Source organism: Artemia franciscana, chromosome 15 (genome assembly GCF_032884065.1).
Source record: "Artemia franciscana chromosome 15, ASM3288406v1, whole genome shotgun sequence".
NCBI classification, from domain to species: Eukaryota; Metazoa; Arthropoda; class Branchiopoda; order Anostraca; family Artemiidae; genus Artemia; species Artemia franciscana.
This window is the reverse complement of record NC_088877.1, coordinates 43,577,482-43,593,422: the sequence shown is the minus strand read 5'-3', so window position 1 is coordinate 43,593,422 and position 15,941 is coordinate 43,577,482. Positions and strand designations below refer to the sequence as shown.

At 37.1% G+C, this 15,941-nt stretch overlaps 1 protein-coding gene across 1 annotated transcript in view; it reads left to right on the top strand.

Annotated features, from left to right (window-relative positions):
- Positions 1 to 14,179, top strand: part of LOC136036514 (uncharacterized) — a 65,309-nt gene extending 51,130 nt beyond the window's left edge. The window contains exon 2 of the mRNA XM_065718815.1: positions 12,137 to 14,179. Coding sequence (XP_065574887.1) covers positions 12,137 to 13,216 — 1,080 coding nt within the window. The 3' untranslated portion in view covers positions 13,217 to 14,179. The remainder of the gene's footprint in view (positions 1 to 12,136) is intronic.
- The last annotated feature ends 1,762 nt before the right edge of the window (positions 14,180 to 15,941 follow it).

Genomic DNA, 15,941 nt, shown 5'->3' with positions numbered 1-15,941 from the left:
GAACATATGTTCCATACTACCATTTTCAGGATTTCTTTGAGTATCTTCATTGACGCAGAACCAGCCTGCTGGTCTTTCACCGAAGTTGCCGGTTTCCTTGGCTCCGTGGGTACCAGAAATACCGTAGCACGGCTTGATCTCTTCTGGTTCGATTTTTTCATGATGTTCCGAGAGAGTTTCATTAACCGATGGTTCCCCAGGCCTTCGGTAACCTGAGTGCCTTAGGACCCTTTGAATTGGAGATAGGCAGTTCGCGGGGAGTTTCACCCTTCCAATACTGTGGACCGTCTTAGGGTCATCCCTGTCGGAGGATTGAGATGTGGGCTGGACGCTTGTGCCCAGCTACGTCACGCACATCCACCGTGTTAGCAAGAAGCTCCCTTTTTCCCAAATTGATACCCCCTATTTCCTATATTGTCATTCAGGTAATAAAACTAAGAGCCAAACTGAATTCTTGTCCAACTTCTTTTATGGTAACCGGTTTCAGTATTTGCATACAGGCCCAAAGCCGGTCAAAACATATTGTAATGAAAGAATGGCAATAAAATATGCGAAATAGGGCTTTAGTGACAAAAAGCTCTGGAATTGGATGCAGCCCAAGATTTGAATCCTTGACATGTATTTTGCTGTTTGCTAATTAAGATTAATGTGTCAATTATCTTATGGCGTAAATAATGAGGAATACCACAATATGTTTCTGCTGTGTGCAAAATAAAGAGAATATGTAGAATCAGGGACGGACACAGAGGGAACTCAGGGCCTGTTCCTCCCCCAAAATTTTAATTTTCTCAAATTTCTGGGCACTTAATATTCTCAACATCAAAGAAAAATGTCTTTATTGTTACCCCTGAAAAAGAATCCTACGTAGGCACCTGTGCGGAATGATTACACTCTATATTACTACTAACAGCTTACCACAGCAACAAGCCACCTGATGCCAACAGAGCTACGCACACTCCTCCTCCATCCCAACCTATTCAGAGCCTACCTCTTTACAACCTGATGGGAATTACCCATTTCCCTTGAATCTTTCCTTGCGCCATCCTCCCACCACATTCGAGGACGGCCTGCTTTTTGATTAGCCCTAGACGGTTGGCGGACAAGGACAATCTTCGGCAATCTGTCATCCTTCACGCTCACGCTTCAATCAATCAAATCCGTTTCAGAACCATATTTGACCACTGTCATCATTGCAGCTTCCAATTTTCTAATCTTGGTTTGCAGATTTTTCTATTCTTCCTAACCTTTTTTTTTCAATTGTGAAATAATGATGGCTAGAAATTGACGTCTATATAAGCACTGATATAATCACTGAACTTGTATGTGGTGATGAAGCTAAGACTTGGTTGACTTTTTGGGGGGTTATAGTTCATCTTTATTCTTGTTCAAGAATTGGTGAGTGAGTTGGATTTTTATCAACTTTTCTGTTTTAGTTTTTGCTCATTTTTTTTCGGAAGATTTGAATTAAAGGAAAAAAGGAATTTTTTCATTGGTTGGTTTAATATTTTATTAAATTGTACTCTAAGGTGTCATGTTCCTTATATCTCTTAAAAAGTAATTGTCTTCATTCCTAAAAAAAAAGATAAGAAACTAGTGAAAGATTCTATTATATTTAAAAATATCTTGCATGATTAAAAGCCAAGCATGTTGGAAAATGAGGAAAAAACCTTCCATCCTTATCAATAGTTTTTAGCGGATTCTTTAGAATGATAATACGGACAACAAATCTTACACTAATAGAGTAAGAACATAAAGTCTCTATGATTTTTTAATGGAATAAATTCCGTGAGTTTTTGTTGTTTATAATATAAAAAAAATCAAGTTCTTTGTCGAGCCATCACTTCAAAAGTCAATAGAATTATGCTCTAAGTTGTCTTGTTTCTTGTGTCCCAATAATTGAGATTATCCGTAAGATGATACGGATAACAAATTTTGCACTAATAGAAGAAGTAGACGACCATTCTTTAAAATGGAATAGAATCTTCAATAATAAAAAGATTTAAGTATTTTGGCAAGGTATCCAGGGGGAGTTCAAGGGTGCAATTGCCCCCCCCCCCCCAAAAAAAAAAGGAAAGCAAACTATTATATAGCCCATGTCCTTTGACTATACATATATGGACCCCCCTCCCTCCTCCAAAAAAAGTGCTGGAGCCACTCCCTTGAAATCAAAAGAAGCGCTCAATTATAACTACGAACGTCTTTCCAATTTTACCTTTATTGCTAACTTTCCAAAGATAAACCAGCGGGAAAACGTAGAAGTTAAGAGTCTATATAGAATATCCTTCTAGATTCTATATAAGATTCTATATTTAAGCATAGAATCTTAGGGCATTATGTTTAACTGAACAAAACGACGAAAGTATGAAAATCTACAAAAAAATTGGTCACTATCAATAATCAGTTTTAGAAAACTTTTCCAAAAAAAAAGTTCTAAAAGAAAAGCAAAGGGCTATATTAATCAATGATGATAAGAGATGAAGTCACATAAAAATTCAAAGTTAAAATAAAAATAGTTACTACAAATGAATAAATAAGTCCCAAAATGAACAGTAACTACAATGAATGGTTAGGTCAAACTCAATTCGAGGAGAAAATACCAAAAGTTGGGCTAACACCTCCTGAGCCATCTAAAGACCAGAGGGTCATTTGTGCTTTACTGAAAACAATCTTTATTTTGAGCATTGTGTTTTATTGTTTACAATATCAGAAACAACGAGACAAAATTGTATATCTCAAGGGTAATCAACGTTTACAAATTTAAGTAGTGTTAACTGTTCGCTTTTTCCTCTCTCGATACCTCTAAATTTAGTCGATGTTTCCTCTCCCCTTCCTAAAACCTCACTTGTCTTCTCTCACAACTTTATTTTAGTTACTGCGTCTCTAAGTCTAAAAAGTATCATCATAACTAATTTGATTCCTAGAGAAACCAAGCTAATGTCTCTATAATTACCACACTCACTCTTATAACGTTTCTTTTAGAGGAGTTTCACCGAGGTTTCACGCATGATGAAGCAGGGAAAAAATAATCCATGGGAGACCTATTCCTATTTAAAATTTAAATGCTATAGTTTTTACTATAAATTGTATCCATGAAGCCAGGGACGTACCCAGCATCCTTTTCTAGAGAGCAAAATAAAAAAAAAATACTTCAGATATTTCCTAGAATAGAAATTCCCTAGAAATTCATGATATTTTGGGATATCGGGAGGAGGCCGGGAAGAGTTCTTTCTTGGTATGTCCCTGCATAAACTCTCTGCTTGAAACAAGAGAATTGCAAAACTTGCGGCCCTTACCCCTAGGGCTGGACTGATCACACCTCCTCAAAGCTACCTGGCAGGCCATTCTGACTATAAAGGCTAGCTTGAAATATTATCCCTTGTCACTTGGGGCTGTAAGTACGCAACGGGCGTTGAAAGAAAATTGAAAGGTTGGGGGGCAGTGTATAATTACTGATTAAATAAAAAATTCGATATCAATCGCTTTGTTTTGCACTAGCCCCTTGACTATACTATGTCTTAGACTGGCTTGAACTTATACCTGACATGAAGACAGGAATCCTATTTTACCACAGTTGGGACAAGTTGAAAAATTACAAGGAAAATAGATTTTAAGAAATCTTTTAATTTTAGGAGAAATAGCGGTACTTGTGTATTATACGTTTCTCACTCAAGTTTACGCTGTGTAAAACTCGAGAACAAACCTGTTTCTTCGTTAGTTTCTTTCAGCTTAGCGTGGGGCAAGACAAAGACAAGCACAGCTTAGATACCAATATACAGTTATGAAAACTCCTTTCTTGCCCATGAGAAGCTTTTGTTACAGAGCTCTGAACTTGGCGCCTCCTCCAAGCCCGCGCTCCGACGCGTAGATCGCACTACAGCACCATAGGCGGGAACGCAATTTTGTTTTGTTGCATACACAGCTGAGATACCAATACCAGTTTCCTGTTACCAATTAGATGCCAACAAGTTTCCTGTCTCCGGCCGCTAGCTTCGCTACTGCGCACTGTGTCCCAAAAATAAATCGAGTTTTTATAACTGTATATTGGTATCTAAGCTATGAAGTCACAGAATGGTTTGGAAATAAATAAGTTGGGTTATGTATTTGCAGATTAGGTGGGGGTGGGTGTGTAAAGTATTTGGACAGGTTGAAGCTAGAAAACAATTCTTACTTCATAATATGCAGAATAACACACTTTGCATGCAGACCCGCTATACTTTGCCCCCCCCCCGCTAATGTGCAAATACATAGCCCAAATTTGTTCCTAAAGTAACGAAGAAACCGATTTTGTTCTAGAGATTTACACAGCGTAAACTTGAATGAGTGGCGTATAATAGTTGACTACCGACATAGCCTTGAAGGCCCCTACCGCTCCCTCTTTTGTCAATATTCGTAGAATAATATCTGAATAATATTTGTAGTCCAAACAGTATCTGTTATAATGAACAATCACTTTCTCCGTCTTTACTTAACAAGTTGTATTTGTGAGTTGTGTCATTATTCCTGTCCATTCAAAAGAGTATTAATGGCTGTCATACAGATAACCGTTAAATTTTCCTATTTGGTAAAGTTTTCTATCTCAAATTCATTTAAATTAACAATAACAGAGGATGTGCGTTCGGCTCCTATTAATTTTTACAAGCATCTAATCCGTATCAAAATGGTCAAAAACGTAAATAATAACACAGGGCCGGAAATTAGAAAATAAACTGTCATCCATTTTAAATTCTTAATGTTCAAATTAAATCCAGTTAAATGACTATGCACAAAATAAGTCATTAAATTAAACCCCCAAATTCTAACCTTGTAATTTCACTTTTCTCTTTTGGTTGATTGCTTAACTCAAAAAGGCGCAGGAGCGAGGAAAGGAATTTTTCCATTTTCTTATGACGGAAAAAAAAATGCATTTTTCAAATCTATTCTTTTTATTTATTAAATAAAAAACAAGTTTTTTTAACGGGAATTAAGGAGCGACATTAAAACTTAAAACGAACAGAAATTACTTCGTATATGAAAGGGCTGCTTCCTTATCAACACCCCGCTCTTTACGCTAAAGTTTGACTCTTTCTCTTAATTCTACTTTTTAAAACAGTAACAAACTTTAGCGTAAAGGGTGGGGCGTTGATGAGGAAGCAGCCCTTTCAAATACGAAGTAATTTCTGTTCGTTTTAAGTTTTAATATTGCTCCTTACTTCCCGTTAAAAAAACTTGTTTTTTTTTTTATTTAATTTTTGGACGTTTTTGAATCAATGCATGTTTTGATTTTGGCTCTCCGCAGATGAATAATTAAAACGAAATTTGCATATTTTTTTTTTTTGGCTAATCGGCTTTCTCGTAGTTTTGATCGAGTGATTTTGAAAGAAAGGAGCGGGGGAGGAGGCCTAATTACCCTCCGATTTTTTGGTTACTTAAAAAGGTAACTAAAACTTTTAATTTTTTACGAATGTTTATTAGTGAAAGATATACGTAACTTACAAATTAGCTTACGTAACGAACTACTGTATTCTCATGTTTTTATTACGTATATAAAGGGATTCACCCCCTCGTCAGTACCTCGCTCTTTACACTAAAGCTTAAATCTTGTCCCAATTTCTTAAGAATGACCCCTGAATCACAAAAGCCGTAGAATAAATAGTTGAAATTACTAAAAATGCTTTAGCCTAAAGGGCGAGGTATTAGGAGGAGGTGGGCCCATCATAGACGTAATAATTTCTGTTCGTTTTAAGTTTTAATGCTTCTCCTTACTTTCAGTTGAAAAAACTTTTTCATATTTATTTTTTCATTTTTTTTTTAATGATGCTAGAAAATCCTGCTCTCCCTTCATGAAACTTTTCTTCCCCCATGACAAATTCCTCCAAGGAAGATCCCCCCAACATATCCCCCTCTTCTTACCCCCCCCCCCCCTCACCCTAAAAATTCCCCAGAAGACGTCTGTACTCTTCCAAATAACCATTACTATATGTAAGCACTGGTCAAAGTTTGTAACTTGTGGCCCCTCCCACGGGGACTGTGGGGGAGTAAGTCGTCCCCAAAGACATAGTTATAAGGTTCAGAATTTTGATTCGGTGACTTTGGGAAAATAATTAGCGTGGGAGGGGGCCTAGGTGCCCTCCAATTTTTTGGTCACTGAAAAAGGCCATTAGAACTTTGCATTTCCGTTAGAATGAGCCCTCTCGCAAGATTCTTGGACCACTGGGTCGATACGATCGCCCCTGGGTAAAAAAAAACAACAAAAAAACAAACAAATAAACACGCATCCGTGATCTGCCTTCTGGCAAAAAAATGCAAAATTCCACATTTTTGTAGATACGAGTTTGAAACTTCTACAATAGGGTTCTTTGATACGCTGAATCTGATGGTGTGATTTTCGTTAAGATTCTATGACTTTTAAGGGTTGTTTTCCCTATTTTCTAAAATAAGGCAAATTTTCTCAGGCTCGTAACTTTTGATGGGTAAGATTAAACTTGATGAAACTTATATATTTAAAATCAGCACTAAAATGCAACTCTTTTGATGTAGCTATTGATATCAAATTTCCATTTTTTAGAGTTTTGGTTACTATTGAGCCGGGTCGCTCCTTACTACAATTCGTTACCACGAACTGTTTGAAAATACCGAACAGGGTATTTTTCAAAATCTAGGGGTCAGTTTGTTATTCAGCTATGGTTAACTTTGTTATCAACTGTTATTCTGAGAAAAAAATCCAGAATAACAGCTATTGTTACCAAGACCACTTCTGGGAATGGATCTTGTTGCCCTCGAGTCCCTTTTGACTCTTAAACGGGGCAGTAGGGCTTTCAGTTTCCAGTCAAATATGGAGGAATATTTTCTCTTCGTAAATAAGTATTTCAAAGTTTTAGTTTTCGTAAGTCTGACCTCTTTCTTTTCATGGGCTGGGGATTGGGTTGAAGCTTTCACAAACAGTTTTGTCGGGGGGTTGACTTTGAATTTTGCGTTAAGTGAGGGGCCAAATAAGTTTCTTCCGATCATTACAATGAGGTACGCGCTACGGTCATGTTTCACCAACGACCCCTTCCATATAAAGTGGTCTAGGGAGGAGAAATAAAAAGTAATATCTGAAAGGCACATGGTTCTTTACTAAGGCAACGCTGGAACATTCGCTCTGACTAAGGAACTTTTGTTTTATTTACCTTTACACACCTATAATTTCTTATGGTTTAAGGTTTAATGGTTATGGTTTACGGTAATAGCAGGTTTAAGGCTTTACTGCAGAAAGAAGTTTTTTCAAATGTTTGCAATTGATATCAATAGTTTTTTTATCTCTAAAGTTAGACAAAAATAGCGTTTTCTTCCACCGTTTTTAAGAGCGCGCACGGGCAAAGCTGGTTGACAACTATGGTTGAAAAACTATGCCTTTAGAGGTAAGATGACCCCACTGCTCCTGGGGAAATGTCTTTCAGCTATAAAATTTTTCCATTGTTTATGTATAGTATTTGTTATTGGGAAGTATGCATACATTTTTAGGGTGGGAGGGATGGTGACTTTTCTGCTGGAATATTTTCCCCGGGGACAATTTTCCATAGCGAGTGAAGTTTTTCTAAGCCCTAAAAAAGCTTTAGTGCGAAAACCTGGGTATTGAGGAGGGTGAAAACCTCTTTAAATACTTAATAATTTCTGTTCGTTTTAAGTTTCAATGCTGCTCCTTATTTTCAGTTGTAGTTTTTTGTTTAATCGAACAAAAATGTTTAATTTTTGTTTGCATACGGAATTTTTGACTATGGTGATTCCAGTTGTGCTTTTTTCATTTTAATCTGACATCATTTTCGACAGATTTCTAGCTGTTTTTTGAAATGTCGATGAATTTGTTTTCGCAATAAACTCTTACCATTAAGGTTAATCGGAATAATAGTTACCATTCCAGAATTAACTTCAAATGGCAAATCTTCGTTACTTGACTATTTTTTTCAAATGCCGTTTTCGAATTCTTCACTAGTTCGTTCTTTAAATTTACTCCTATTAAACTCTGTCGTGGCTGCTGCAGTAGGTGCCAGCCCAACGAAGAGCGAATCACAGTCCATAGAAGACAGAATAAAAAACAACTGGTTCAAAAAGATATTATCTGGTGACAAACATTTCTCATGAAAAAATTCCACTAAATGGTAGCTTTCATTCAGGTCCAAAACATGGTAATTTTCAATTACCAGAAGAAGTTTTTGAGAACATTGAGTTACTGCCTAATTAAAAAGTGATGTGAACACAATGTATTATTTTTTTAGACCAGGGTACTTCTTATAGAAGTTGTTGTCGTAGAAACTTGAAAGGGTTAGTGCACTTTTTAATATTCAAAAGCGATTGGAGGGCAACCAACCCTTCTCCCGCGCCCATCATTTCCCCAAACACGTCCAACCAAATTTTGAGATAGCCATTTTGTCTAGCATAGTTAAAACGTCTGGAAATTATGTCTCTGTGTATGGCCAGCCCCCCCACAGCCCTCATGGCAAAGGTTGTAAGTTATGCCCTGGGTTATGCCCGTATATACTTTGGAGGGGCTCATTGAACTGCTAATCAGAAGTTCGAGTGCACTTTTTAGGATATTTATGGAATTTCAGATGGCCATTTGCTGTCGTAGAAACTTCGGAACAGGCTCATTCAATTAGAAATTGGAAGTACAGGTGTCCTTTGTAATAGTCAAAAGTGACTGGAAGGCATAAAGCCTCCCCCTCCCCCACGACTGCCATTTTCCAAAACATAGCCAATCCAAATTTTGAGGCAGACATTCATTTTGTTCAGCGTAGTTGGAATGTCTTGAAATTATGTCTTTGATGATGACCTCTCCCCCACAGCCCCACAGCGAAAGGGTTATGAGTTATGTCCCGAGGGTATATAAGGTTTAATTAGGAGTTTTAGTACTCTTTTTAAGCGTCAAAGCAATCGGAGGGCAGCCAGACACACACACACACACACACACACACACACACACACACACACACACACAGACACACACACACACAAACACACACACACACACACACACACACACGCGCGCGCATACGCACACACGCACACACGCGCACACACACACACACACACACACACACACACATACACGCACACACGCACACACACACACACACACACACACACACACACACACACACACACACACACACACACACACACACACACACACACACACACACACACACACACACACACCTGCACACACACACACGTACACGCGTACACATGTACACACATAAACGTAAACACTCAGAACGATTCGCCGAACTTCCTCCCTAATAGCTGATATGCAGTTTTAAACCACTACATATTCTTCTATAAAGCCTCAAATGAATAATTGTGTTGCGAGAGCAACACTTTGGTTTTGCCTGGGGCCAAAAAGGATGGTTTCTGCTTGTCCAAGAGCCAGAGCCTATGGTGGGCAAAGTGAAGTGGAGTTATATAGCCTATGTCAGAGAGGAGTATCTGAAGTTGTGCAGCCAAGCTTTCGTTTCATCAAACCATGCTTCTGCTTTCGAGTGGAAAGCTTCGTTCTAGGAGGCAAGCAAGCAGGCACCACTTTCAAATTGAAGATGGACTAAAATCTATAAGTGTTAAATATATGCGGCAGTTACCCGGCCCCACAGCCAGTACATCTTCTTTGAGTGATAAATAGAAAAATTTACAGAAGCAAAAAAGCGGCATTTTCCCACGGATCCGAAAGTGCTGCCGTGATTTCGGCTGGGTTTATCATTTGTTTTTTCGGACTTGGGATTGAGGTAGAGAAATGTTATCAGATGTACCTCTTAAACTTTAAAAGTTCCGTCATTGCTAAAGAAATTGGAGCTTATCCTTTGCTCCTTTCTAAGTGGTGACGTTAAAAAGTTGGCCTACGGCAAAAAAAAAATCAACTTTTGAACTAAGACAGATAGAATTTTTTTTCGACGGCAATCGATAGCTCTTGATGAGCTGATCAAACAGTTCGTGGTAACGAACTGTAGTAAATAGCGACCCGGCTCAATAATAACCGAAACTATACAAAATGGAATTTTGATACCAATAGTTACATCAAAAGAATCGCATTTTAATTAAATATATAAGTTTCATCAAGATCAGTTATACCCATTAAAAGTTACGAGCCTGAGAAAATTTGCCTAATTTTAGAAAATAGGGGAAACACCCCCTAAAAGTCTTAAAAACTTAACGGAAATCACACCATCAGATTCAGCGTATCAGAGAACCCTATTGTAGAAGTTTCAAGCTCCTATCTACAAAAATGTGGAATTTCGCATTTTTTGCCAGACGATAGATCATGGATGCGTGTTTATTTGTTTTTTTTTCCAGGGGCGATCGTATCGACGGAGTGGTCCTTAAGTGTCGCAAGAGGGCTCATTCTAACGGAAATTAAAAGTTCTTGTGATCTTTCTAAGTGACCAAAAAAATTGGAGGGCACCTAGGCCTCCTCCCATGCTCATTTTTTCCCAAAAGTCACCGGATCAAAATTCTGAGATAGCCATTTTATTCACCATAGTCGAAAAACCTAATAACTATGTCTTTAGGGACGACTTACTCCCCTCCAGTCCTCGTGGGAGGGGTTACAAGTTACAAACTTTGACATTTGTTTACATATAGTAATGGTTACTGGGAAGTGTACAGACGATTTCAGAGGGATTTTTTGGTTTAGGGGGGAGCTGAGTTGAGGGGATGGAGGTTACGTGGAAGGATATTTCCATGGAGAAACTTCTCATGGGGGAAGAGAATTTCAATGAAGGGGGCGCAAGATTTTCTAGCATCATTTGAAAAAACAATGCAAAAATAAATATGAAAAGTTTTTTCTACTGAAATTAAGGAGCAGCATTAAAACTTAAAACGAACAAAAATTATTACGCATATGAGGGGTTTACCTCCTCGTTATACCTCACTCTTTACGCTAAAGTATTTTTAGTAATTTCAACTATTTATTCTACGGCCTTTGTAATTCAGAGGTCATTCTTAAGGAATTGGGATTAAGGAATTTGTGTAAAGAGCGAGGTATCGACGAGGGTTAAACCCCCCTCATATACGAAATAAAAACATACGAATATAGAAGTTCATTACGTAAGTTAATTCGTAAGTTACGTATATTTTTTACCAATGAAAACGTTTTTAAAAAATTAAAACTTCTAGTTGCTCTTTTAAGTAATCAAAACTTTGAGGGCAACTAGGCCTCCTCCCTCGCTCCTTTTTTCTCAAAATCTTCCGATTAATTGCAATTAATTAATATGCAAATTTCGTTTTAATTATTTATGTGCGGAGAGCCAAGATCAAAACATGCATTAATTCAAAAACGTCCAGAAATTAAATAAAAAAATAAGTTTTTTTTTAAATGAAAGTAAGGAGCACCATTAAAACTTGAAACGAACAGAAATTACTCCGTATATGAAAGGGGCTTTTCCTCCTCAACGCCCCACTCTTTACGCTAAAGTTTCTTACTGTTTTAAAAATAGAGTTAAGAGAAAGAGTCAAATCAAAGAGGGTGGTTGGCCCCCAACTCCCCAAGCACTTCCTGACTGAAGAACCAAGAAAGGGAGATCAGCACAACCGGTAGGGACTGTAAAGTCTAATTCCGTATTCTTTACCTTTACCATCGAGTGCAACGTAACACGTGCGTACTTCCATATGCATTGCCGAGAGTTAAACTCTGAAAAAATATATTCAATATAGGGTTTTATCTATTGAACACAGACCTTTCAAATTTTTATTTGATCTTTCCGTATAAAGTCTCTTTTTATCTATCTTTATCCTTATTTTTATCATTCTGATCTTTCTTTTAACATTGGTTTGTTGGTTTACTTCGTTTCTCACAAGCTTATACCTGGAATTGCAGAAAATCTGTTTCTGAAAAGAAAAAAAAATGCGTTTTTTTGTTTCTGTTTGCTTCAGTAAAATAAACTGATTGATTGATTAAGACACTTCGATTTGGTCCTCAGAAAGACTCATTTTAATAAGTCAAGCATATTTGTTTTCCAATAAAGCCGTCAATCACTCTGTTCACCATTCATTAAACTCTATGTAGTCTGTTAGATTTAAAATTATCCATAAAGAAATATCCCAGAAGTTAAAACAGTGATTCATATTCATTTTAGCCCTTTCTAAGCGAGATTAGGATCCAGACTAACTATATTTATTTCTTTTTAAGGTCAGTAAACGTGGATTGTGGTTCATTCTTTGCTTCTGCGCAGAAATATGCATTGTAAACAGTCTAGAAGGAGGTGCTTCTCTTAAAAAACATTACATAAACTATCCTGATCCAAAGTACCTGCCTGTTGCACATCTTCGACCAGCAGGACCACCTATTTTCTATCCGCCGTCCGGTCAAAACCAGCGTACTCTGAAACACTTCATACCCTCTCTCAAGAACAAGCACAAGAAGTTAAACAGATATCCCCAAAACTCATATCCCAGTCACGGAGGGGTAAATCAATATCCAGCACGACCAAATGGATACTCACCTTTACCTCAAGCACCCCAACCACATAAGTTACTACCGCCTATTCGAGCAACATATAACACAATCCCAAATATTGCTGCAACTCAGCGACCCCAATTCAAAAAAATACCTTTTCAGCAAAAAAGCCCGAATAAATTGACAAATCATCAAAATACTGGCTACTTACCCTCAATCCCCAAAGCCCCTATTATCCCTAGTGTTTATCCCGCAAGACATCCTGAGAAAACGTATGGATCTTATGATTACAGTCAAGGAACACTGTCATTGCCACCAGCTGTTTCTATTCCAGGATCTGGTTACCAAAACGCTGGAACAAATGTTAACCTTCTTCCAGAGGGAGGGGGAGGATACGGAATCCTACAGCCAGAAAGTGGTGGAGCATATGGAGGAACGTATGCTAATAACGTCCCACAAAATGTGAACAGTTATGGTAATTTCGTGCCAAATAGTGTACCTAACCTAACAAAAGTAACTGGAACTTATGGGAGCCCAGCTGTTGCAAGCAATACTGGATATGTTCATTTTCCACAGCAGCCGAAGACTTTGAAATTCCTGCCACAAAATTACCTTGCCGCAAATGCTCAGAATGTAGTGCATCATTCACTTAAGGTAGGGCAAAGTATCCAATACCCCGTGGTAAACCAAATTATACCAAACCCTGGAAAACAGCCTGCTCAAGATATTCCTGTTTTAACTGGAAATTATCCGATTGATTTTCCAGTAGTTTTTAGAGACGATTTTGAGCACAAGAAAAACAAACCTCCGTGACGTCACAAAACGAATTGAACATTGCCGAACGAATATGTAGTGATTGTGGTTTTTGTATTCAATGAATTTTTTTGGCATTGTATTGGTGTCGATGAGTTTGAGTTTGACTTATTTTTTTTTTTACCATCATCAATAATTGCAAAATGGGTGAATTAAGCTTTGAGAATGTAAATTGCACTTTAGGGAAAAGAATAAAAGGAAATTCAACATCTTATCCAAAAATTATTGATTTTCAATATTTTAACACAAAATTATTCTTTGATCATACAAGTTCTTAATAATTTTTTTTAGCCATCAAAAATGGGCGGGGGTGTGTGTTTATCGTTCCCTAAAAATAAATTCTGACGTACGGGACTTATCGCTGCGGCGCAGTGCTCAATACATTCCTGTTTTGACTGAGAAAATATCCGATTTATTTCCCCATAGTTTTTAGACATGATTTTGAGCACACAAAAAACAAGCCTCTGTGACGTCACTAAAGCAATTGAACACTGCCGAATGAATATGTAGAGATTGTATTTTTTTTGTCTTTATTGAATTTTTTTGTCAGTGCCACGTGTGGATGAGCTTGGGTTCAGTTTTCCATTTCTTCACCATCGTTAATAAATACAAAATGGCTGAATTAAGCTTTGTGAATACGAATTTATATTTTATCGCACATAACAAGAAGTTCCCCATTATATTTTAGCATGACTGAATTTCCAACTTTTGAAAGAAAACCCTCTTTGATCGCACGAGTTATTAATCAACTTTGTGTAGCCATTAAAAATGGTGTGGGAAAGTGGCACTGGTCTCAGGTAATCTACGCAATGGTGCTAAATTAAAAAATGTTCAATCTAGGAAAATCGGACGATAGGCTGATTTTTTGCTACCCAAGGACTGTTGCATCAGTCCTACTTAATTTTGTTTTTGTTTTTTTAGTTTTTTAAATTGGTTTTTAATAAAAGATTTATTGTTGTTGTTTTCCTTCTTCTTCTTCTTCTTTTATAGTGCTATTCCGGAAAATTTTGAAATTGGGGCACAACTACTCTCGCAATGACTACTTCCACACATCCATTCACAAAATGACAGTTTCTACAAAATTAATTTCGACCACGATGATTGTTCAAAATTGGAATTACTTCAATCATTTCTTAGATATAGCTGTCTTTCCATTTACAATTAAAATTTACAATCTAATTAAGAGTCCATTGATTTTTGAATTAAAATCAAATAGTTGTGGTCATCAAGTCACGGCTAATTGTAGAAAAAGCCAAGGCAGATCGTCCAATTGAGTAAGTGGCAATTCTGGCATTAACCCCCCTTGTTAGGATTTTATAAAAAAAAAGATGTTAGTTCATTTGTTAATAGATAGATATGTTTATCTATTATCCGTCCATGCGTCATTCCTTGGGCAGTAGAACTAAGGTAGATGGTCATAGAGCTAAGTTCAACTAAATAACCCAATATATATATATATATATATATATATATATATATATATATATATATATATATATATATATATATATATATATATATATATATATATATATATATATATATATGCAACATATAATAATAACAAGTAAAATAAATATCAAAAATCAATATATATATATATATAGTAAACAAAGACTACACAGACTATGATTCCTCATCCTCCCCTCCCAATAAATACTTCTTTAATCTTTTCTTAAATTACTATAGATGTTCAGCCACCTCAGTTTTAAACTCTAAGGCGCACATTCAAACTCGCTGGAAGCACATTCCAAACACTCGGTCCCAAATAGCGAATCGTAAATCCTGCCCTAATACTCTGCCTATGTTCAATCCACAGCTTAGATACCAATATAGTTATGAAAACGTGATTTATTTTTGGGACATAGTGCGCGGTAGCGATGGTAGCGGCTGGAGACAGGAAACTGGTAGCACAGCTTAGATAACCAATATTGGTATCTAAGCTGTGTATGCAACAACAACAAAAAAATAGTGTTCCCGCCTATGGTGTTGTAGTACGATCTACGCGTCGGAGCGCAGGCTTGGAGGAGGCGTCAAACTGAGAGCTCTGTAGCAAAAGCTTTTCGTGGGCAAGGTAGGAGTTTTCATAACTGTATATTGGTATCTAAGCTGTGGTTCAATCACAAGTTTATCCACATTTCTAGTACTATATCCAAGGCCGCCACGATTCATTGTAGCCCACGAAATTAATTCTTGCTGGTAACCTGGAAAAGAATAAGCCGAGAGAGACTGATCCTTATTCAAGAACGTTTCACGGATTCCAATTATATCAACTATGCCTCGACAACATACTATAGGTCATGGGACCTATAGCAAAAACAGTGTATCGAAATGTTTTTCCAGATTGATTCATCAGTTTGACCAAGCGAACCGGCCATAGCGGGTAATCTTGGAAACGAGCAAAGGCCAAATCCCCTTTTTTGCATTTTGCCAAATTCCAATATAAATTCTGAGGCCTTGAAAAAATGATAACAAAAGGAGAAAAAGACTTATCTTATAGTGAGGCAGGCCAAAGGGAGGTGTTGACGATTTGGGCAAGGTGGCCCAGTGAAACCTGTTTAATTTCATCCGTACTCTAATATCCAACCTATGCTCGTAATAACAATAGTCCAACTAAGTTAAACAGCCAGTTTCAACAGTTTACTTCGTAACAACACAATTAATTCAATCCAGCAAACTAGGTCAAATCATCAAGATTGTGAAAATATAATCCGATTATTTAAGA